The 20,290-nt window shown below is 43.4% G+C and overlaps 1 protein-coding gene across 1 annotated transcript in view; it reads left to right on the plus strand.

The window, feature by feature from the left end:
• The window catches only part of PTGES (prostaglandin E synthase), a 94,790-nt gene that overhangs the window by 46,062 nt on the left and 28,438 nt on the right, over window positions 1-20,290 (plus strand). The window contains exon 2 of the mRNA XM_072429698.1: window positions 17,994-18,076. Coding sequence (XP_072285799.1) covers window positions 17,994-18,076 — 83 coding nt within the window. The remainder of the gene's footprint in view (window positions 1-17,993; window positions 18,077-20,290) is intronic.

Here is a 20,290-nt window from a genome sequence, read left to right on the forward strand (position 1 = left end):
TTTCTTACCCGCTCTCCTGGAACCGGGAGTCTTCTTAACACGCTGCATGCAGTTTGTGAAGGGGAAGTCCACGATGGAAGGCTGCCAGGACTGGAGATGCAGAGGCGGCTGCAGGAGCTCTCACAGCAAGCTACCTCACGCTGCCATAGCTGGCCACGCCCCCCATGCGTATATGTTTGAAATGTTCGTAATATAATATTTAGGAATAGAGATAGTAATAAAATTTTATCAAAACCATTAGGCCGAAAGGTTGCCGCATAGTTAAGTACTAAAGTAACTGAGATAGGTCATGAGTTGATTATATTACAGCTGGTGAAATGCCCATTGCGGGATAACATACTTAGTTCGCAGTTCAGGTAAGGAAATTTTTGTATGGTCTTCAGGATGAAACATATCTCTGCACCATAGTAGTCCTTTTTGCTTCCAGACAGCAAAGGCCGCATGCTCATGAGCCTGGGGAAACGTAGGGTTGCCACATATAGGTAAATATCGGGATAGTCTCTGACTTCCTTCCAAGTAACCACTGTGTCTCTGATTAAAATATTAAGATGCAGGGCAGTGGGAAAGTGTGAAAATTTGCAGTGCAACAGTTCACATAAATTTCAAGAATGCACCATTGCACTCTCCAAATATATATTGGAGCAAAAGAATGTTCCTCCAACCCAGTCAACAACATACCTGGCTAAGCTAGCCAGGTTGTACAATCTGATGTTAGGAAATCCCCCACCACCTTCGGACTTGGGCAAGTATAATTTCGTCAAAGCTATTCTCGGGCGTTTGCCATTCCAGAAGAATTTCATAAAAACCTTATTGAGAGCAATGACATCAGTGTGGGGCAATAAAAGAGGCAAAGTCTGTATGGGGTAGAGCAGCTTAGAGAATGACATCATCCTAATCAAATAGCAACAGCCCAAAAATGAAAGGGGTAGATTCTCCCACATTCTCAATTCTTCTTGTCTTTTAGTTATCAAGGGCGGATAATTCAATTTGTATAGTGAGGATGGTAAACGACCAATACAAAGCCCTAGGTGGAGTATAGAATCTGTGGCTACGGAACATGAACGCTCCAACTTTCCGCCACTGTAGCAGACATGGCTGGGGATAGAATTTCACTTTTATTAAAACTGATTTTTAGACCGGAAAAACTCTCAAATCAGGTGAACAGAAATTGAATGTAAATACTATCAACTCGAGGTTTAGATGTCAGTATCAGAATATCATCCACAACAAACGAGGTTCTTCATTCACTGCCATGAACTTGTATACCATACAGTGAGAGAGTACTATCTAAGTACTATCTCATTTCTATGAGCACAATTATGCTGGACATAATCAAACCATGCAGTGGTTAGAGCATTTTGGAATTCAGGGTTTTTGGTCAAAAGGAGGGGAAGCACCATGGAACATAATCCCCTTTAGGGTATTGGTCTCATATAACAATGGAAATGGGAGAGTGGTCGGAAATAAGTGGTCGGGTAATCCGTCTAAAACAATAAAGTATCTGTATAAAATAAGTAGTCTAAGCGCGCTTGTGAGAGATGAACCTGAGAGACAAATGTATACCGATATTCTAGTGGATGGTGCTGTCGCCAAACATCATTCAGATGCATAACATTTGCCAAATCATATAGCACTGACTGAGGTGCATGAGTCCAACATCACGGAGTTTAAATCGCCCCCTATAATTTTGTGGGGATTAGAGTCCTTGGCAAGCCAACAGAACACTTCTTGAAAAAAGAACGGTGATGGTGAATTAGGTGCTTATATAATATACAATGACATATCTTGATCATTAAGTTGTAAGAGTATTTTCGAAATACGCCCTTCAGAGTCACTTTGTACAGTTTAATCTTGCCCTGGAAGGATTTATAAAACAAAACCATACCCCCTGCCCTACGGTCATCAGAGGATGAGCCATAGACTTCTCCAACCCATATCTTTTTTATTCTGTGAAAATCATTACTGCCTAGATGGGTTTTTTGTAAGTGACGTAAAACAGACACGTGCTTATTAGGGGAAAGCAACCCTTTAAGATTCCATGAGATTAATCGCACAGTACATGTAAAGAAGATTAATTTATACAGGAAATAAACCTTTAAATCAGTAGCAGCACATGTAAGGCAAGCATTAGGAAAAATTGTAGCATTAAAACGAAGCAGTACACCTTATACATAGAAGATATGGAAACAATACATGACTGGAGGTATTAAATCCAGACATACCAGGTATCTTGAACGTAGCGGTGATAAAGACAAATTCCAACAAACCTGAACCAATAATTAGAAAAAGCTTGATGTGAAGTGAGTGTTCGGGGTATAAAAAATATCAAAACATGGGAAAAACAGCAGGTAAACATTAAAGAAAAGACCAACAAATTGAAAAAATGACTTTCTGACTGTTTTCCCTGTGGAGTAAGGAAAAGTGGATGAATGCACTTGCAAATTTAAGAAAATTTAGCAAGGTCACTAGGGTCAGGCTCACACCTCATATATTGAGAATCATGAAAGATAAACTCAAAAAAAAAGTAACTTGAAGGCAGATTAAAAGCTCATTCAATTTATCTAGCCTTAGATACTAGTTCAGAGAAAGGGGCATCATGGAACTTCTTAGTGAATGGTGTTCCAAGATTCCTGGGCTGCTTAGGAGAGTAGACTGGAATTGAAGAATGTGTTGAAGAACGTGATGGGGAATGATATGACCTTTCAGATGGGGTAGATGTCATATCAGAAAGCAAGATATGTACAAGACTTTCTGCTTCTTCCGCTGAAGTAAGAGAATATCCGCGCCCCTGAATATCAGTAAAATGGAGGACAGCCGAATAAGCTAATGTAAAGCGCAATTTGTGGTGATACAGAATCAAACATACTTGCTGGAAGCTTCGTCTTTTACATGAGACTTTGCTGAGTAGTCTGCAAATATGAGCAACGTGCAGAAAGCCTGAAGAATGCGGTTTCTGTGAGTATAAAAAGAATAGGCCACCAGAACTGGTCAGGGGTGGAGGCTTCTTTGAGTACGGGGCCCAGTCGGTGAGCACGTTCCACTTGGCAATCTACCTGAAGACCCAGTAGTCCATCGTCAGAAAATTAACTGTACCAAACGGTCTTCTTAAGTAAATAGGAACAGGTATCAAACACTAAAATATCTGTATTTATTTTATAGTAGGACAGAAATTTCACTGTACCAAACGGTCTTCTTTGATAAATAGGAACAGGTATCAAACACTAAATTATCTGTGTTTGGGCTCCCTGATGTTTGCAATCCCGCCTAACTCACACAGCAGAAGCTGCAGAAGGCTGACATTTATTTGCATTAATTTCATTACCATTTCTATATGGAGTCCACTTCTGGTGAACGTTATCTGAGCTGTAATATTCTGCAAGACAATCAAAATTACAACCATTAATGGAAGATTTCAAGGAGTTTTAATTGGGGTTCATGCAGATCACACTGTTCTCCTGATTAAGGATTTTAAGACTGGTGAAGCTGTGCAAAGAGCAAGGCTGTTTTTTGGGCAACATGTTCAAAATGTAGAATCAGTAGAAGGCTCAAGAGGCCAAGAGGTTGAAAGAGAGACAATAGAAGAAAGATTCTGCATCTCTAGGACCAAAAGGTCCTGAGCTTGGGAGCTTCTGGCCTGAACATATGTTGCTATGGGAAACTGTGTTGGCTGCAGGTGGGCACAAGAAATAATTTTTACCTCTTTGACATCCTCACCATGGGACCAGGGGTCTTTAAAAATGGTCTCCAAGTGGTGCTTGAAGACAAAGGCATCCTAAAGGTCACCCTCGACTGTTGTTGGCTAGGAGATATTTTGTCCCACCAAAATGGTGTGTTTTTGAATAATGTTTTTGATACACAAGTTGGTGATGTATACTTCTTTTCTATGGAGACTGATGGTTTTCTTCCTCATCGAACATCCCCTGTGAAGGAATGTTTTAGTATCTAAATATGCCGTCTGCACAAGTACATTTCTTGAACATCAAACAAAGACTGATGGAGCAAAATCCTAATATGTGTTCCGACCGTCCATTGTCTGCTACTTTGCTGAAAGTGTTGGCTTTACTTTGTTAGTTGACAGCTCTCTTAATGCTCCTCGTTTAGCAAAAGCAGATACTTTAGCTGTGACTGAGAACCTATGCTCTGGGCTTTCCAAAGAACTTCAGCAGTTTTGTGTCCTACAGCAAAAGAGAAGAGAAAAGGCTTTAAAAGAATATGATGTTACCAGCCATAGATTCCTGAGAAAACAAAAACATGATCTCTAAATGGGTCATTCCTAAAATAAGATTGGTGCTAGGAGATGCCTTAGTACATGCACACTTTCTCCTCTTTGTTTTGAGAACCACAGAACAAAAATATTTTTGGTTCTCTCATGTATCAGCATACTAGTAGGATTCATAACAAATATTTAACATTTGAATGGAAGAGAGCTAATAATGATACAGTTGTACGTCTGCTTAAATACTTCAGAAAGTCTTAGATAGAGTTTATTTGTTGTGTTTTTATTAGTACATTTATATGTGGGGAAAATTAAGCACAGAACAACTCAATGTGCCTCTACTCTATTTTTAGGTTTCAGCATAGTCTGTTAAAATGTATCATTGTAAAATCAATGGCTACTTTGCTTTGTTTAATACAACTGTTTCAGATATTGGGCATTTTGTACAATACTGTACAATTGTCCAATTCCAAATAAATTGCTAATGTAGTAAAAACAAAATCTGTATTTCATTTTGAAGTAGGCCAGAAATTTCACTGTACCAAACGGTCTTCTTTGGTAAATAGGAACAGGTATCAAACACTAAAATATCTGTATTTATTTTACAGCAGCACAGAAATTTCACTGTACCAAACGGTCTTCTTTGGTAAATAGAAACAGGTATCAAACACTGAAATATCTGTATTTATTTTACAGTAGGCCAGAAATTTAACTGTACCAAATGGTCTTCTTTGGTAAATAGGAACCACAATTGATTTTATTTAGCTTTAGTGAATATACAGTGTGAAAAAAAGATGACTAACAGTGTCTTCACTAATACACAATATAGATTACACTAAATGTGCTGACTGCTGACTGTTAACCACCTAGCCGTTAAGCCCGGCCTTCGTACGGGCAAAAAAAAAATGGCTAGGATGGTTAACCCCGAGATTTTTCCCATCCATACTTACCTGGTCCCCCTGTGCTCATCCAGCGTCGTTTTTGTATTCCAGCGTCGTCCGTCGATCTCCCTTTCCAGCATCAGGTGCCAGCGGGACCGGTAAGATGCCGGCCGGTGGAACACAAGATGCCGGCCGGCGGAACACAAGATGCCGGCCGGCATCTTACCTGGTCCCGCTGATCGTCCCACGTCCTGCCATGGCTTCAAGCTTTGTTTATGTAGTCATGTTTAAGCTGTTTAAGCTTTTGTGTTTTTCCTGTTTTTCCCTGTCACACTACAAGTCTCTCCCTGCATCCATCCTTTACACAACTGGCATCTAGAGCTGGGTGTAGTGCATGGTCAATGCCACACAGAAGTGTGGAATACAATTTTTGTGAATGGAGTACTGACAGGCAGCAGCAGTCACAGCAGAAGGAGGAGGCCGTTGGCCCTGAGAATGAGCGAGGACCACATTGGTAACTGGCATCTAGAGCTGGGTGAAGTGCATCGTCAATTCAACCCAGAAGTGTACAATTTTAGTGAATGAAGTACTGACAGGCGGCAGCAGCAGCAGGAAGAGGCGGTGGACCTTGAGACGGAGCAGGGACTGCATTGGTAACTGGAATCTAGAGCTGGGTGTAGTGCAACATCAATGCCACCCAGAAGTGTACAATTTTAGTTAATGGAGTACTGACAGGTGGCAGCAGCAGCAGGAGGGGATGGTGGGCCCTGAGAAAGAGCAGGGACCGCATAGGTAACTGGCATCTAGAGCTGGGTGTAGTGCATCATCAATGCCACCCTGAAGTGTACAATTTTAGTGAATGAAGTACTGACAGGCGGCAGCAGCAGGAAGAGACAGTGGACCCTGAGACGAAGCAGGGACCACATTGGTAACTGGAATATAGAGCTGGGTGTAGTGCATCATCAATGCCCCCCAGAAGTGTACAATGTTAGTGAATGAAGTACTGACAAGCGGCAGCAGCAGGAAGAGACAGTGGACCCTGAGACGGAGCAGGGACCGCATTAGTAACTGGAATCTAGAGCTGGGTGTAGTGCATCATCAATGCCACCCAGAAGTGTACAATTTTAGTGAATGGAGTACTGACAGGTGGCAGCAGCAGCAGGAGGGGATGGTGGGCCCTGAAACGAAGCAAGGACCGCATTGGTAAATGGCATCTAGAGCTGGGTGTAGTGCATCATCATCGCCACCTGGAAGTGTACAATTTTAGTAAATAGAGTACTGACAAGTGGCAGCAGCAGCAGCAGGAAGAGGTGGTGGGCGCTGAGATGGAGTGGGGACTGCATTAGTAATTGGCATCTAGAGCTGGGTGTAGTGCATTGTATATGCCACCCAGAAGTGTACAATTTTACTGAATGGAGTACTGACAGGCACCAGCAGCAGGAACAGGAGGAGGCCATGGGCCCTGGGACAGAGCGAGGACCGCATTGGTAAGTGGAATCTTAAGCTGGGTGTAGTGCATCGTCAATGCCACTCAGAAGTGTACAATTTTACTGCATGGAGTACTGACAGGTGGCAGCAGCAGCAGAAGAAGGCGGTGGGCCCTAGCACGGAGCAGGGACCGCATTGGTAATTGGCATCTAGAGCTGGGTGTAATCCATTGTCAATGCCACCCGGAAGTGTGTAATACAAATAACGGAAATTTGTGATTAAACGTAAAAGGGCCAGACCAAGATGTTTTGTGCACCAGCACTGTTGCTCTGGTCTGTGGTGCTGGAAGCGGTAGGAAGGTAGACAATATTGCTAGTTTGCATCATGAAGTGGATGACATGAATGCCAACCTTCAATCTTACAATACCTAGCTGAAAAATTAGGCAAAGGCAATGGTACCTATCAGTGTGGCAGTACTGGGGGTTTTTCATCTGCAGTTTGTTGGCCTCCCGGAAGCAGCAGAAATGTAAAGTAAATTGCTAGCTGGCACAATGGCAAGCATAACATTGGCGATGAATGCCACCCCTGGACGCTGCGATGTGGAAGTGGAAAAATTCAACCAAAGCAGGCTCAGTTGACACGGTGTTGGTGATAGCCAGCCACAGATTCAGCACATGAGCAGTGTGGGTTCACAGAGGCATCTTGGTTGGCCAGTGAGTCCTTGTGTCAGTTAATCAGTGACATCTGCAGTGGGGAAATGATATTTGTTAGTAACCCATCTTTCGTTCATTTTCAAAAAGGTGAGGCGATTGATATTTTATGGCGACAGTCATGATCGGTTGTCCATGACCGCTCTGCCAGCGGCACTGAAGGTTCTTTTGGACAGAATATACTGTGCCAACTGTGGGCAGATTTCAAGCCTGTTCACCCAAAAATGAATGGCCTCACTACTGTCAGGACAGGCATCCTCCTCATAACTGCTGTTGTCCACACCACCACCAGCACCAGCCAGAAAAGAGCCAACATAATCGTGCACCATGCACTTCATCTGTTCTCGATGGGTATGCCCCCGCACTTCACTTGTTTGAGGTGGTCGCATCAGGTTTCGCCAGGCATCCAGAAAATCCCCCCTGCCTTGGCTTAGACTTCTGGATGTGTGTGGCCTGCTGCCACTACTGCTGATGCTGCCTCTACAGGAGGATACGGTGGAGGCAGTGTCCGCCACAACTCCCTGTGTGGAATGTGGTGAGCGGAACTCCTAACACAGCCGGTCGCATAGTATTCTGTTCAGGCGGGTCACCTTTTCTTTCTCTTGCGCCGGGTTAGGTAGAAACTGTGACATTTTGTCTTTGTAGCGGTGATCCAGAAGAGTAATCATTCCAGTTTTTGATGCTGCAAACTCAGGGGTCCCTCCGTAGACATTGCAACATGTGGACACACAAATGAAAGAGGGGTTTCCTGGGCTCATCCTCCTCCAGTCCCTCAGTAGGTGCCACAACATCTTCCTCCTCATCACCCACCTCCTCCTCTTCAAGCTGCAGCAGTTCTTATTGTTTCATCGCTTGCACTATGTCTGGGGCGTGACAGCACAAATGCGGGTTGGATGGGTCCTGTCCAGCAGCCCCAACATGGTCTCCCTCATCATCATAATCATCTTCCTCCCTCACCTCCTCTTGAAACTCCTGATGCTGGCCAGTGTCCCTTTCTTGCTCCTCCTTATGCTGGCTGTGCGCTATGGAGTGTAATTGTCACCCTCATCCTCTTCCCACAGTTCTTCCTCTCCTCTCCCATGTCCACTTTCCATCAGGCCACACAGGGTATTATCAAGCAGAAACATGATGGATATGACGTTGTTCCAGCCTGACCACACCCAACTCACAACGTTTGTGGCCTGCTTCAACGGGGCCAGTACCTTGCACAGTGTCCCCATCTGCAGCCACTGGTCACTGGTAAAATAGCTCAATTATGTGGCTGTAACAAGGGCCCCACTGCCTTCATGCACCACGCTGACCAAGTAATGGCGGATGCTAGCTTTTGCTCACACAGACGCTGGAGCATGTCCAGGGTGGCGTTATATCTAGTCACAGTGTCACAAATGAGTCTATGCGGTGACAGCTTCTGTTGGCACTGGATCTTGCTAAGCGCCGCGGTGGCAGTAGTAGATAGGCGGACATGGCTTCAGATGGAGCGAGCCTGTCTCAGTAAGTCCTGCAGTCCTGGGTACGTGCAGAGGAACTTCTGCACCACCAGGTTCAGTACGTGCACAAAGCAGGGCACATGTGTTATGTGGCCCATGCGCAGCGGGGCCACAAGGTTGGCCCCATTGTCACACACTACCTTACCTGTTGTGAGCGGGGAGGGTGTCAGCCAAGCCTCAACCTCTCTGTGCAAAGTGGACAAGAGTTCTCTGGCGGTGTGACTTTTCTCCCCCAAAGACACCAGTTTCAGCACTGCCTGGCAACGGGTGTGCTTGAGGGAGCTGTAGTGGCGTGCCCGCTTAACCACAGTGTCCTCCACTGCTGGGCTTTCAGGATGAGTGTCGAAAAGAGAGAGGTTGACGGTAGAAGGAATGGAGGAGGAGAAGGGAGAGGGCTGGTGTGGCCCATGCTTTCCCACCACACCCCTCGGCAGGGGTACCAGGTGCTGCAATGCCTCCTGCAAGCTACCACCCACTGAGCTATGCAAGGCCACCCACTGAGCAGTGAAGGACAGGTAGCGTCCCACTCCGTGCCTGGTTGTCCAGCTGTCCATGGTGACGTGGTTTTGACTAGACACCGAGAATGCCAATGCCCTGGAGAGGTTTTCCATTACATGTGCATGAACACAGGGTACAGCTGTGCAGGAGAAGTAATGCCTGCTTGGTATATTCCAACGCCGCTCGGCACAAGCCATCAGGTCACGGAAGGGAGCCGAGTCCATAATGCTGTACGGCAGTAGCTGCAGGGCCAAAAGTTTGGCTAGACGTGAACTGAGTTCAATGACTTTTGTTGGTTGGGGCCATAGCCTGATGCCTTGCACAGAACTCCAGTAGGGTGGTAGAGTTCTGTAGAGACTAGAAGCTAGAGGAGCTGAAGGGGTCACTGAAGTACCCATCTTGCGGCGATAAATGTTGTCTGATGCCATGAAACCTGAGGGCAGAAGCTGATACTTCCTCGCAGCTGAAAGTCTTGCTGGCACTAACCTCCTGAGACGCACTAGCAATGACAGTTGGAGGTGGAGAAGGAGTCAATGGAGGTGGAAGAAGAGACGATGACATTGTTGCACCTCCTTCAAGGTACTATCCTCAAGTACTGCTCTCACTTTGGTTTGTGGTTCTTGTGCATGTGGGAAAGCAGTGATGTTGTACCCAAATGTGATCTAGCCTGTCCTCTGCAGATCTGCCTGTGGCACAGGATGCAGATTGCTACGCACCCGTCATCGTCTTTCAGCGTGAAAAAGGACCACACTGGAGAGATCAGTGCAACCACTCTGCTGCTCTTTATCTTTGCCTGCCTCTGTGTCTGCTGGGTGCCCTGCTTCTGCTCCAGCTCCATCTGCCCCACGGTCACATCGTCTCTGACTTTTCCCCTGCTTGTGCCCACGCCTCTGTCTCTTCTGTGTGACTCACACGAGGCAGATTTGTGGCCCTTCCATCCCCAGCCTGTTGCTGCCGCTGCTGCTGCCTTTCCTCTACGTCTGTTTCGGAATTGCTGCTAGCCCTTACACGCATCTGTGGTTCCCAGATCACGGTCATCATCATCCTCGTTTTTATGTAAGCCAACCTCTGCAAATGCAGCCACTGATCCAGAACCCTCACCCAGCAAGTGCTAACCATACTCTCTAAGGATCTCAAAGTCTGTCTCCTGCTCTGAAATTGGCACTGACAAATCCTGAGGCTGTTCTCCTCCAACAGTTTGCTGCTGCTGCTGTCCTACAGTGGCGGACTCCCAGGGAGTATGCCTCCTGCTAGGAGCGGCAGGTCACCCAACGCCACGCCTTCCCCTGCATCTAAAACTCATCTTTTACTTATTCGAGCAAAAATGCACCTGTACTAAACAGAGGTATCAAAGACTGAAATATCTGTATTTTTTTTGAAGGTAGGATGGACACTTTTCAGTACCAAATGGGCTTCTTTGGTAAATAGCAAGAGGTATCAAACACTGAAATATCTCTACTTTTTTAAAGTAGGACAGAAATTTTTTTGTACCAAACGGGCTTCTTTGGTAAAAAGCAAGAGGTATCAAACACTGAAAATACTGTATTTTTTGTCTATTAGCAGAGAAGATTTTCTGTACCAAACTGGTTCTTTGGTAAATAGCAAGAGGTATCAAACACTGAAATATCAGTATTTTTTATAGTAGGACAGAAACTTTTCTGTACCAAACAGGCTTCTTTGGTAAATAGCAAGATGTATCAAACACTGAAATATCTGTATTTTTTTATAGTAGGACAGAAATTTTTCTGTACCAAGAGGGCTTCTATGGTAAAAAGCTAGAGGTATCAAAGGCTGAAATATCTGTATTTTTCTTATAGTAGCACATATATATATAACAATATACTAGTTAAATCTCCTATACTTACATTTATATGGAAAAGTCTCTTAAGGAAGATAGTCCGGAGCGCACAGCATCAACTAGGAATAAGCGAGAAGGCCTCTGACAGTCTCACGAAAATTTCCTCGAACTTCCGATGAGTCCGCGAAATTTTGGCGAAACCGTTTTCGCGAATTCTAATAAAGTCAATAGGCAAACTTTAAACAATAATAGCAAAGCCCCTATACATGTTAAAACCATCAAAATTGCTAAGTAAGTGTAGGAGATCAGTGGCAACAAGAGAAAAATATAAAAGTTCCAAAAGACCTTGTGATTTTCCAGAAAATGGCAGGTAAAGTGACATTAGGCAAATAGGATTTTTGCCTGATGGACAGCGTACAGAAGGCAGCATAAACATTAGGACATTGACAAAGGTTGGCGCTACGTGTGAACTCAACCCATTAGCAGCAGTCTGTGCCATCAAAACAACAGGAGACCGCATTGCTAGCTGGCATCATGACCTGGATGACACCCAAAAAGTTGTGGAGAAGTAGCACAGTGACATTAAGCAAAAGGATGGAGGATCAGAGATTGAGCATTGGTCAGCGAGAGCAGTAGCAGTGTGTGGCCTCTGGTCAGCTATGACAATAGACAATGCCGCCCGGAAGTGTGTAATACAGTTTTAGTGAATGGAGTACTGACAGGCGTCAGCAACAGCAGGAGGAGGAGGTGGTGGGCCTTAAGAAGGATTGGGGACTGCATAGGTAACTGGCTTCTAGAGCTCAGTGTAGTCCATCGTCAGAAAATTAACTGTACCAAACGGTTTTCTTAAGTAAATAGGAACAGGTATCAAACACTAAAATATCTGTGTTTATTTTATAGTAGGACAGAAATTTCACTGTACCAAACGGGCTTCTTTGGTAAAAAGCAGGAGGTATCAAAGACTGAAATATCTGTATTTTTTTATAGTAGGACAGAAATTTCACTGTACCAAACGGGCTTCTTTGGTAAATAGCAAGAGGTATCAAAAACTGAAATATCTGTATTTTTTTTATAGAATTTTTTCTGTACCAAACAGGCTTTGGTTAGGAACAGGTAGCATCAAAAACTAAAATATCTGTATATATGCAGATATACAGAAGGCTCCCAAACTGTCCCTCTCACAATGCACGTCTCTCCCTGCTTCTATCCTTCACCCAGAACACAAGATGGAGTCACTAACCCCTCCCTCCTTCCCTTGTTATTTTAGGAATATTTATCTGCATAAATATGGAAATTATATCCCCTATCAATACATATAGATATTCAATTAAAGAAGGTTCATGCACAAATAATAGCTAGTCACTCAAACAGTTTAATTAAGAAAACAAGGTAAAACAAAGTACACAGCAATATTGTCAGACATCTACACATAGGAACTTCAATCAATGTTACATATATCACATGGACAAAGTTATTAGTAGTAACCCCTGTAATAATCTAGTAACTACTTAGTACACCATACAGTAATTATAAAATAGCAAAGTAATGCAGTAATACTATAGACACCCATAAGAATACAATCAGGAATATCTTATAGCTACCTGCTAAGAGGTTAATGGGTACCTCAGGAGCCTACTTCCTTCCGAGGAGGACCCCATACCAGCTTACCTAGGGAGACCCTCAGAAGACAAAGAGCAAGCAAGTGAGAAGAAACCAAACAAGAGAGAAGAGAGCTCAAATCTCTCAGTTTCCATTTTTATATAGTTAATTCCCATTAGGTATCCTTGGGGCTCTTGGATTGGTTAGTGGGTGTTATGTACGATGACCATCGGTTGACACACACCCCACTAGATTGGGATTGGTTAATGTAGTTTGGTGGACCTCCCAACTAAATTAGCTATATGAATCGCCAGCTGGAATCTATGTTTAGGGGTCTATAAATGTCCAGCTGGGTCATCCCCCCAGTCCATCTGTTCAAATATGCCTCCATCTTCTGTTTACTGAGGTGGATGGATGTATTGTCCCTTGAAGGCCATATTGGTGATCTGTTTGTTATGGGAAAATAGGTCTTGTCTCCTGGCAGCTGTTGTATCACCTGTTTGTTACGTCTATGAAGTCCTACACTTGGAGACTAGGAGGGCCCTATGGCCAGATCAAGATAACAGAGGTTTCATGTTATAACACAACATTCCTGTACTGTATTCCTGTATTGTTTCATGCTACCTAGATACAGTCTAACTATTAGGACGCACACATACCTATGCATACCTCCATATATATATATATATATATATATATATATTTATATATATACATATACATATTTATATACATATTCATAAACAATCTTGAGGTGCAACACCCTGTATATATGCCTGTGCTCAGATCTCTCCTGATTTTCTGCTAGGCCTTGCTGTGCATCCTGGGAGCAAATGATTGGCTCCCAGCCGCAATTACCGACGGAAATAGTCACTGTTACCGCCCCCTGCTTTTTCCCTCGTTCGTTCTGCGAGAACATGACCTCATGGCCGTGATCACAAGGCCATTTACGCTTATATGTTCAGTAAGCGAGAAAGGCCTGATTCGCCACGAGATCGAACTTAAAAATCTCGCTCGCTCATCCCTATTGTCAACCACTCAGCGAACCAATACAGGCATCATATAAAACATGTATATCTTCCATATTATCTATATCATATAAAATTACAGCAATATTATATAGTGTAACAATTATTCAATCATATCACACTGAACCCTTGTTAAGTGATTGCTGAATGATTACACTAAAAAACATAATACACTGAAGTTACTTTTACAATAACCACCTGACACCCAAACTCTGCAGATTGTATACGCAAGAACTGAAAATTCTATATAAATGTAACCCGAGAGATCAAAAACAATAAAGTCTAATCTTTGACTGGACTAAAAATCTGGTCTAAACCAAAAATCTGAGAAAAAAAAAGAGAGGCATAGGAGGTAAAAATTTTAAACTTCCATGAGATGCTCTTTTTTATTTAGAAACATTTGACTGTAAAGAGGACTGTCTGGCCATAGCCCGTTTCAGATTTTCCTTGGGGAACCAATGAGTTTTTTGCTTAAGATGACAAAAAATTCAGGTCTCAAGAATCTTCATCCAGTGCTGGCTGTCACAGCTCCACAGGGCAAAGTGGTGGACCCTCTGTGTCACCTACATAGTTGGTGGAGACATGCACAGGGCGCAGGGTCTTTGAGCGAAGAGTAGTCTTGGATGAACTGCTGGTAGTAGGTAGCGAAGCCTAGAATCCTCTGAATAAAGCTTCAGCCCAAGGGGTTGTGGCCAGTCTAAGATGGCTGTAAGTTTGGCAGCGTACCCCAAGAACGGGACTTCAGAGAGCTCAAGGAGGCATTTCTCAGCCTTAGCCTACAGTCTGTTATGCCAAAACCGTTGCAGGACCATTTTAACATGGTCTCGATGTGATGGTAGATCCCTAGAGTACACCAGAATATCATCCAAATAGACAATCACTTAAACATAAAGTAGTTTCCAGAAGACATCATTCATAAAATCTTGAAGTACTGCAGGGGCTTTGCAGAGCCCAAACGGCATAACCAGGTATTCATAGTGGCCGCCTCGGGTATTGAAAGCTGTCTTCCATTCATCAATGTTGCGGATGCAAATTAAAATGTAGACACCCCGCAAATCTAGCTTGGTGAAGACAGATGCTCCTTGGAGACGGTCAAATAATTCGCAGATCAGAGGCAAGGGATACTTATTTTTGTTGGTGATCTTGTTTAGACCTCTGTAATCAATGCAGGGACGTAAGGAACCACCCTTTTTCTGAACCAAGAAGAATCCAGGCCCCGCTGGGTAAGAGGATCTACGAATGAAGCCCCTCGCCAAATTCTCTTGGAAGTATTCCGACATGGCTTTATTCTCCGGAATAGAGAGAGGAAAAACTCTGCTACGAGGAAGAGAAGAACCAGGGAGGAGGTTAATAGCACGATCATAAAGGCGATGTGGTGGTAGAGTCTCAGCCTGCTTTTTGCAAAAAACATCCACAAATTCCCAGTATTGTTTGGGTAACCCAGGGACAGGTCATGTGGCTGAGGAGCAAACCTGCCGGACAGGAAAGATTTTAGAAAGACACTCTTGAAAGCATGAGCTGCTCCACGAGAGTATGTCTCCAGTGCTCCATTTAATGATGGGGGCATGTTTGCCTAACCATGGCAACCCCAACAAAACTGGATGAATGATCCTGGGAACCAACAAGAAGGAAATGGCCTCTTGTGCAGGGCCCCAAGTTTCATGGAGAGTGGCACAGTGGCATGCTGGATGCAGTCAGGTAGAGCAGTACCATTAACCACAGAGACCACCAAAGGCTGGGATAGGGGCACCACAGGGATGTTATAAACAGAGACCAATTGTTCTTCAGGGGTAAGTTAAGCATGGTCCATTTGCATAGGCTCTACTGTAAGAAGAGGGGTTTTGGAAAGTTGGAGCTAATTTAATGGGATGCTCAACTTTCTGGGTTTCCCGAGCCTGCTCCTGGAAGCTAATGTCTATCTGGACACAGAGAGACACCAGGTGATCAAGGGTAGGGGAAGATCACAGCAAGCAAGCTCATCTTTAATATGGCCTGCGAGCCCCTACCAGAAGACTGCTACCAGGGGGTAATTGTTCCAATTTAATTCGGACGCCAAGGATGGGAATTTCACTCCATATTGGCCTACCGAAAGGGAGGCTTGACATAGGTCCAAGATTTCTGAGGCTACAGAGGAAGCTCAGTCAGGTTCATCAACGAACTTGCGTAGAAAGGCATTGAAGTCTCCCAGGATAGAATCGCCCTTTTCCCGGAGGGGCGAAGCCCAAGCAAGGCCCCTCCCCGCCAACAAGGAAATGAAGAAAGCCACCTTGGTTCGTTCTGTGGGAAAGTTCCGGGGCTGCAATTCAAACTGAATTTGGCATAGGTTAACAAATCTATTTGAGCTTGGGGTCACCGGAGTAGCGGGGGGGAGTTGGAATCTGAAGCACGGAGTATGATGGCATGGTGGCTGTAACTGAAGGAGGTACAGGGGCTGGAGTTGCAGAGGAAGGAGGCTGGTAATGGCAGATTGGAGCTCATTCAGACGTTCAACACACCTCCGAAAGAAAACTAAAACTTTAATTTGAAGAGACTCCTGTTTTTTAATCTGCTCTAGCAGTTCCTGCATGGAATCAGGTAACGGAAAATCAGGAGGGTCCATGTCCTAGACAAACTGTCACGGCTCCACAGGGCAAAGTGGTGGACCCTCTGTGTCACCTATTCAGTGGATGTAGATGTGCACGGGGCGCAGAGTCTAAGCAGTAGCTCTGTCTTCTCCAGAGCTGTAGGTGAGATTGTTGTGCAGCCAGCTGTTGGCAGATTGTGGCCCCCATGCCTGCCAAGGCAGGTCACTGCTAACTAGCAGGAACAGAAACATAGTGCCAAAGCGAAATCCAAAGAATAGTCAAACAAGCAAAAAGGTCAGGGCAGGCAGCAATCAAGAGTCATCAGGAAACAAGCCAGGGTCCGTACACGGATAGATCAGGAACAGAACGCAAAAACTGGAGCAGTAGAAACCTTGGGGAAGAACCACAAGGAACTTCTTGTCCAGGTAACTTCCTGTTGCCAGCCACTTCCTTTAAAAGGGGATGTCATATTATCAGTACGGGTCATGTGAGCCGCAGACGCCAAACCCACCAGCAGATGGAATGCTGGTGACGAGACAGTCTCAAGGTGTTGTTCACATGCCTGCCAGTAGATGGAGTGCATCTGCGGAACACTCTAGTCCTCTGAGGCAAGGGAGCAGCTGATCGAGTATCACATGAACTAGACCAGGAAGTGTGGAGAGAGTTGGATCCTGAAGCAGAGTTGGTGCTGGCAGCAGGGGAGTGCAAGGTGGGTGAGCCAGCAGGAGGCACAGATTCCCTAGACTTGCAGGGATCTGTGACACTAGCATTGGTAATCCCACAACAGTAAAGCAGGTGTCAGGTTTTTGTACTGTAGTAATAGTACCGAGCTTTCCTTTGTGATGAAATAACAATTTAAATGGGTTTACCAAACGATATGATACCATTCTTGAGGAACCTTTAAATAAGGTTTGCGTTCCCATCTGCGTTGGATAGTAGTTGCCAACAGATCTGCAAAAAGCTGATAGATCTGTCACAGCCTAGAAACTGCAATATTTTTTTGGGCCTGTGCCACTAGTAAGATTTTTTCCCTAGTACAAAAGTAATGAAAAGCCACAATTATATCTCAAGGAAAACTATCTGGCCTGGGCTTACCAAAGGTGTGATGGACTCTGTCAAATTCCAATCTATCCACTGGAATATTTGGAAAAAGCTCTTGAAACAAAGTGGTGACTGTAGCTTGTAAATCCACTAAATTTTCCATCAGACCCCGCATTCGCAGGTTGGCTTTACGTGATCTATTTTTTACATCAAGTAATTGATGTAAAGAATAATAAGTAGTAAGTATAAATACATGCAATTGAAGTGCAGATGTAGATGCTGATGCATGGTGAACCATTATGAATTTCCTTTATGAAAAAAACTAAAACTAAACTTTTTCATACTTTGTTGCTTCCCAGTGCTGCCAATCTTTTGTGGCCTATTTGCAACCTTTACCTGCTTATATGCAATGGTTGTGTGGCATTTCTCATGATGGTGACAACTGTGAATCATGCCAAATGCATATTTAAATAGTAGTCTACCGCAGAAGCCTGTTTGGCAGGAGGGCATTGCAGGAGAAAAGTCAGGAGAAAGGTACAAAGCATTGCCACCCTACAGCAAGAAGTAAATAATAAGGACCTTCATAACAGGATTACCAAGTATTATTTTAATATTAGCTGCAGATTTAAAAATATTTAATTTTTTTTTCGAAATTGCAGTAACATGGTAATACATAAATTAGACATAAGTAAATAAGATTCCATCTGTTGTAATACAGTTATATTCTACTGCTTCTACTACAGGTGTTTTCCAACCCTGAGGATGCCATGAGACACGGAGGACTTGAATTCTACCGTGAACACCCTGATGTTGAGCGCTATAGAAGGTAATTCATAATGGTACTATCAAGGTACCAAACTTCTTCTCTTCTCTCTCTATCATAGGGTAGGATAATAGCCCTGTAGCACTGGTTTTCCATATCTGACTCTTAGCCAGGATACTATCTGCGTGGGGTTCATATGTTTTCCTTATGGTTTTATTGGTTTCCTGCCACATTCCAAAATCATACTAAGGGTCTATTGCCTCCCTCAAATAAGCCTTAGGCAGCATGACAGATGGCTATGGTGGAGATGTTAGTGTTGGTGACAGGACATGCTAGAGTGCTATGAAAGGTGCCAGCACTTTATAAATCATAAATAATTTTTTTTGAGACAGAGTCTAATGTATCAACATTAGGTTAATAGGAACAATTACTCAACAGCTGCTACTTCAATTTAGACTTTCAGAGAATTATATATTTAGATACAGAGGAAACAGCTGCAGTTCCTATTTTCACTAGATAAGATGATAAAATGAAAGTTTGTGAAGAAGAAATTATGCAACCATGGGGGCATCACCACTTCTGCTAACCACAGTAGTGCAATACCATTTTATTGGAAGTATGTGAAATAATGCGTCACTGCAGAGATTTGAGAAAAACTGATTTTCTTATTGTTGCAGCAGTAGTGTGAATAAAAGCCATAGCTGCTCATGCAGTGCTCATAGGACCTGGGGTGTGAGGGGGACATATTAGGGAGACTTATAAGGAAAGCCTCCAATAAAGCAGAACTTAGGTCAGACCTTGGGATTGTTGCTTGTCACAGATTCCCCTCTGTATGGTAAGGACCATCTGTTTAAAGGTCCTGGCACTGCACATCAAAATTTAGTCACTCCCCAAAGTTTCTACTCGGCTAAAACTTTATAGGACAGTTGAGGTTTCTAGCTCTACAAAAACTTTTAAAGGTAGAGTATAAAGAAGTCTGTATGAGAGTAATTGCAAGCAAAAACTTTAGTCATTAACAGCTTTAATCGTTTTGTCATAACAATTTTATTGGCTGTAAATTTATACAGGTTATTTTATATCTAGTTATTCACATTCAAATGGACTTCTTTTTATAGTGTTGAAGATGTTTTACAACTGTCTATGATGTTTTATCATTAACAGGATATCCCCAGTGACAGAGTCCCACCTCAGACCTCAGTCACAGTCCCCTATCTCAAACCTCATTCACAGACCTCCTTTGCAGACTTTATTCTAGGATTCTTAGACAGACAATTGCTTACGTGTTCCACTTTCCTTCTGCCTCTCTCTCCTCCTTCTGATCTGGGGAAATGTTACATCACCAGAAGCAGGAATTGTGGCTAGTCTTTTCCTACTCTTCTGTTTCTGCTTTCACATACCAGTGTCAGGTGCCATGACCAGGGGGATAGGGCGTTTGGACCCCATACATTGGTTGGGCCCAGAGCAGGAGTACTGTTGGTCGATGTTTGATGTCAGCCTTGGCTGGTTTACTCAGGAACTGACCATACATAAAGGTATCCCTAGCATCTGTATGCAATATAGAGTTTGTGTGTTCTACAGGGCAATAACCCAGTCAGAATTTATCTTGTGTTTGTCAAATTTCATCAAAGATTTTCCTAATATTTATGTATAGCTCATATATTTCTTATATAAAATAATTTATTATCAACAGGGCTATTAAATAAACATGTAAAAATATACTTTTTCACATAAATATGAATGTGAACCTATTTATTTAAATAGGTACAGAACAAAATGGGAGAAACTAAAACATGGGAAAATCAATGGCAAGTTGGGCAACACAAAATTCTTCAAACAAATTTTGTAGTGACACAGATCACGTTGGAAATTAGAAAATCATACAAGAAGGCTTGAGCGCTTCACGACCCTTGTTCACCATAAAGTCTTTGGAAAAATCAAAAGTATGTGAGTGTTTTGCACTGTGGCAAACCGATGATATCCTAAGTCTTTAAAGTAACATGAGTCTAATGATATCACGAGTTTTAACTGAAGCCTAGCAATGCCCCTGAACACAAGTGAACAAGTCAGAACAGTGATTTATTCCTTATCAGATTATTCCATCAATTTAATCTCTCAGACTAAAAACACCTTAAAGCAGCAATAAAGAGATACAGGTAAGGATCAGAATATTTTCCCAACCATTTAATCATTTGGATCCTTTGGGAACCTCTGAGATCCTTTGGGGAAATTTTCATGGTCCATGCAGCTCTTGGAATAATTACACCAAACAAAACACAC

This window comes from Pyxicephalus adspersus, chromosome Z (genome assembly GCF_032062135.1).
Source record: "Pyxicephalus adspersus chromosome Z, UCB_Pads_2.0, whole genome shotgun sequence".
In the NCBI taxonomy this organism is placed as follows: Eukaryota; Metazoa; Chordata; class Amphibia; order Anura; family Pyxicephalidae; genus Pyxicephalus; species Pyxicephalus adspersus.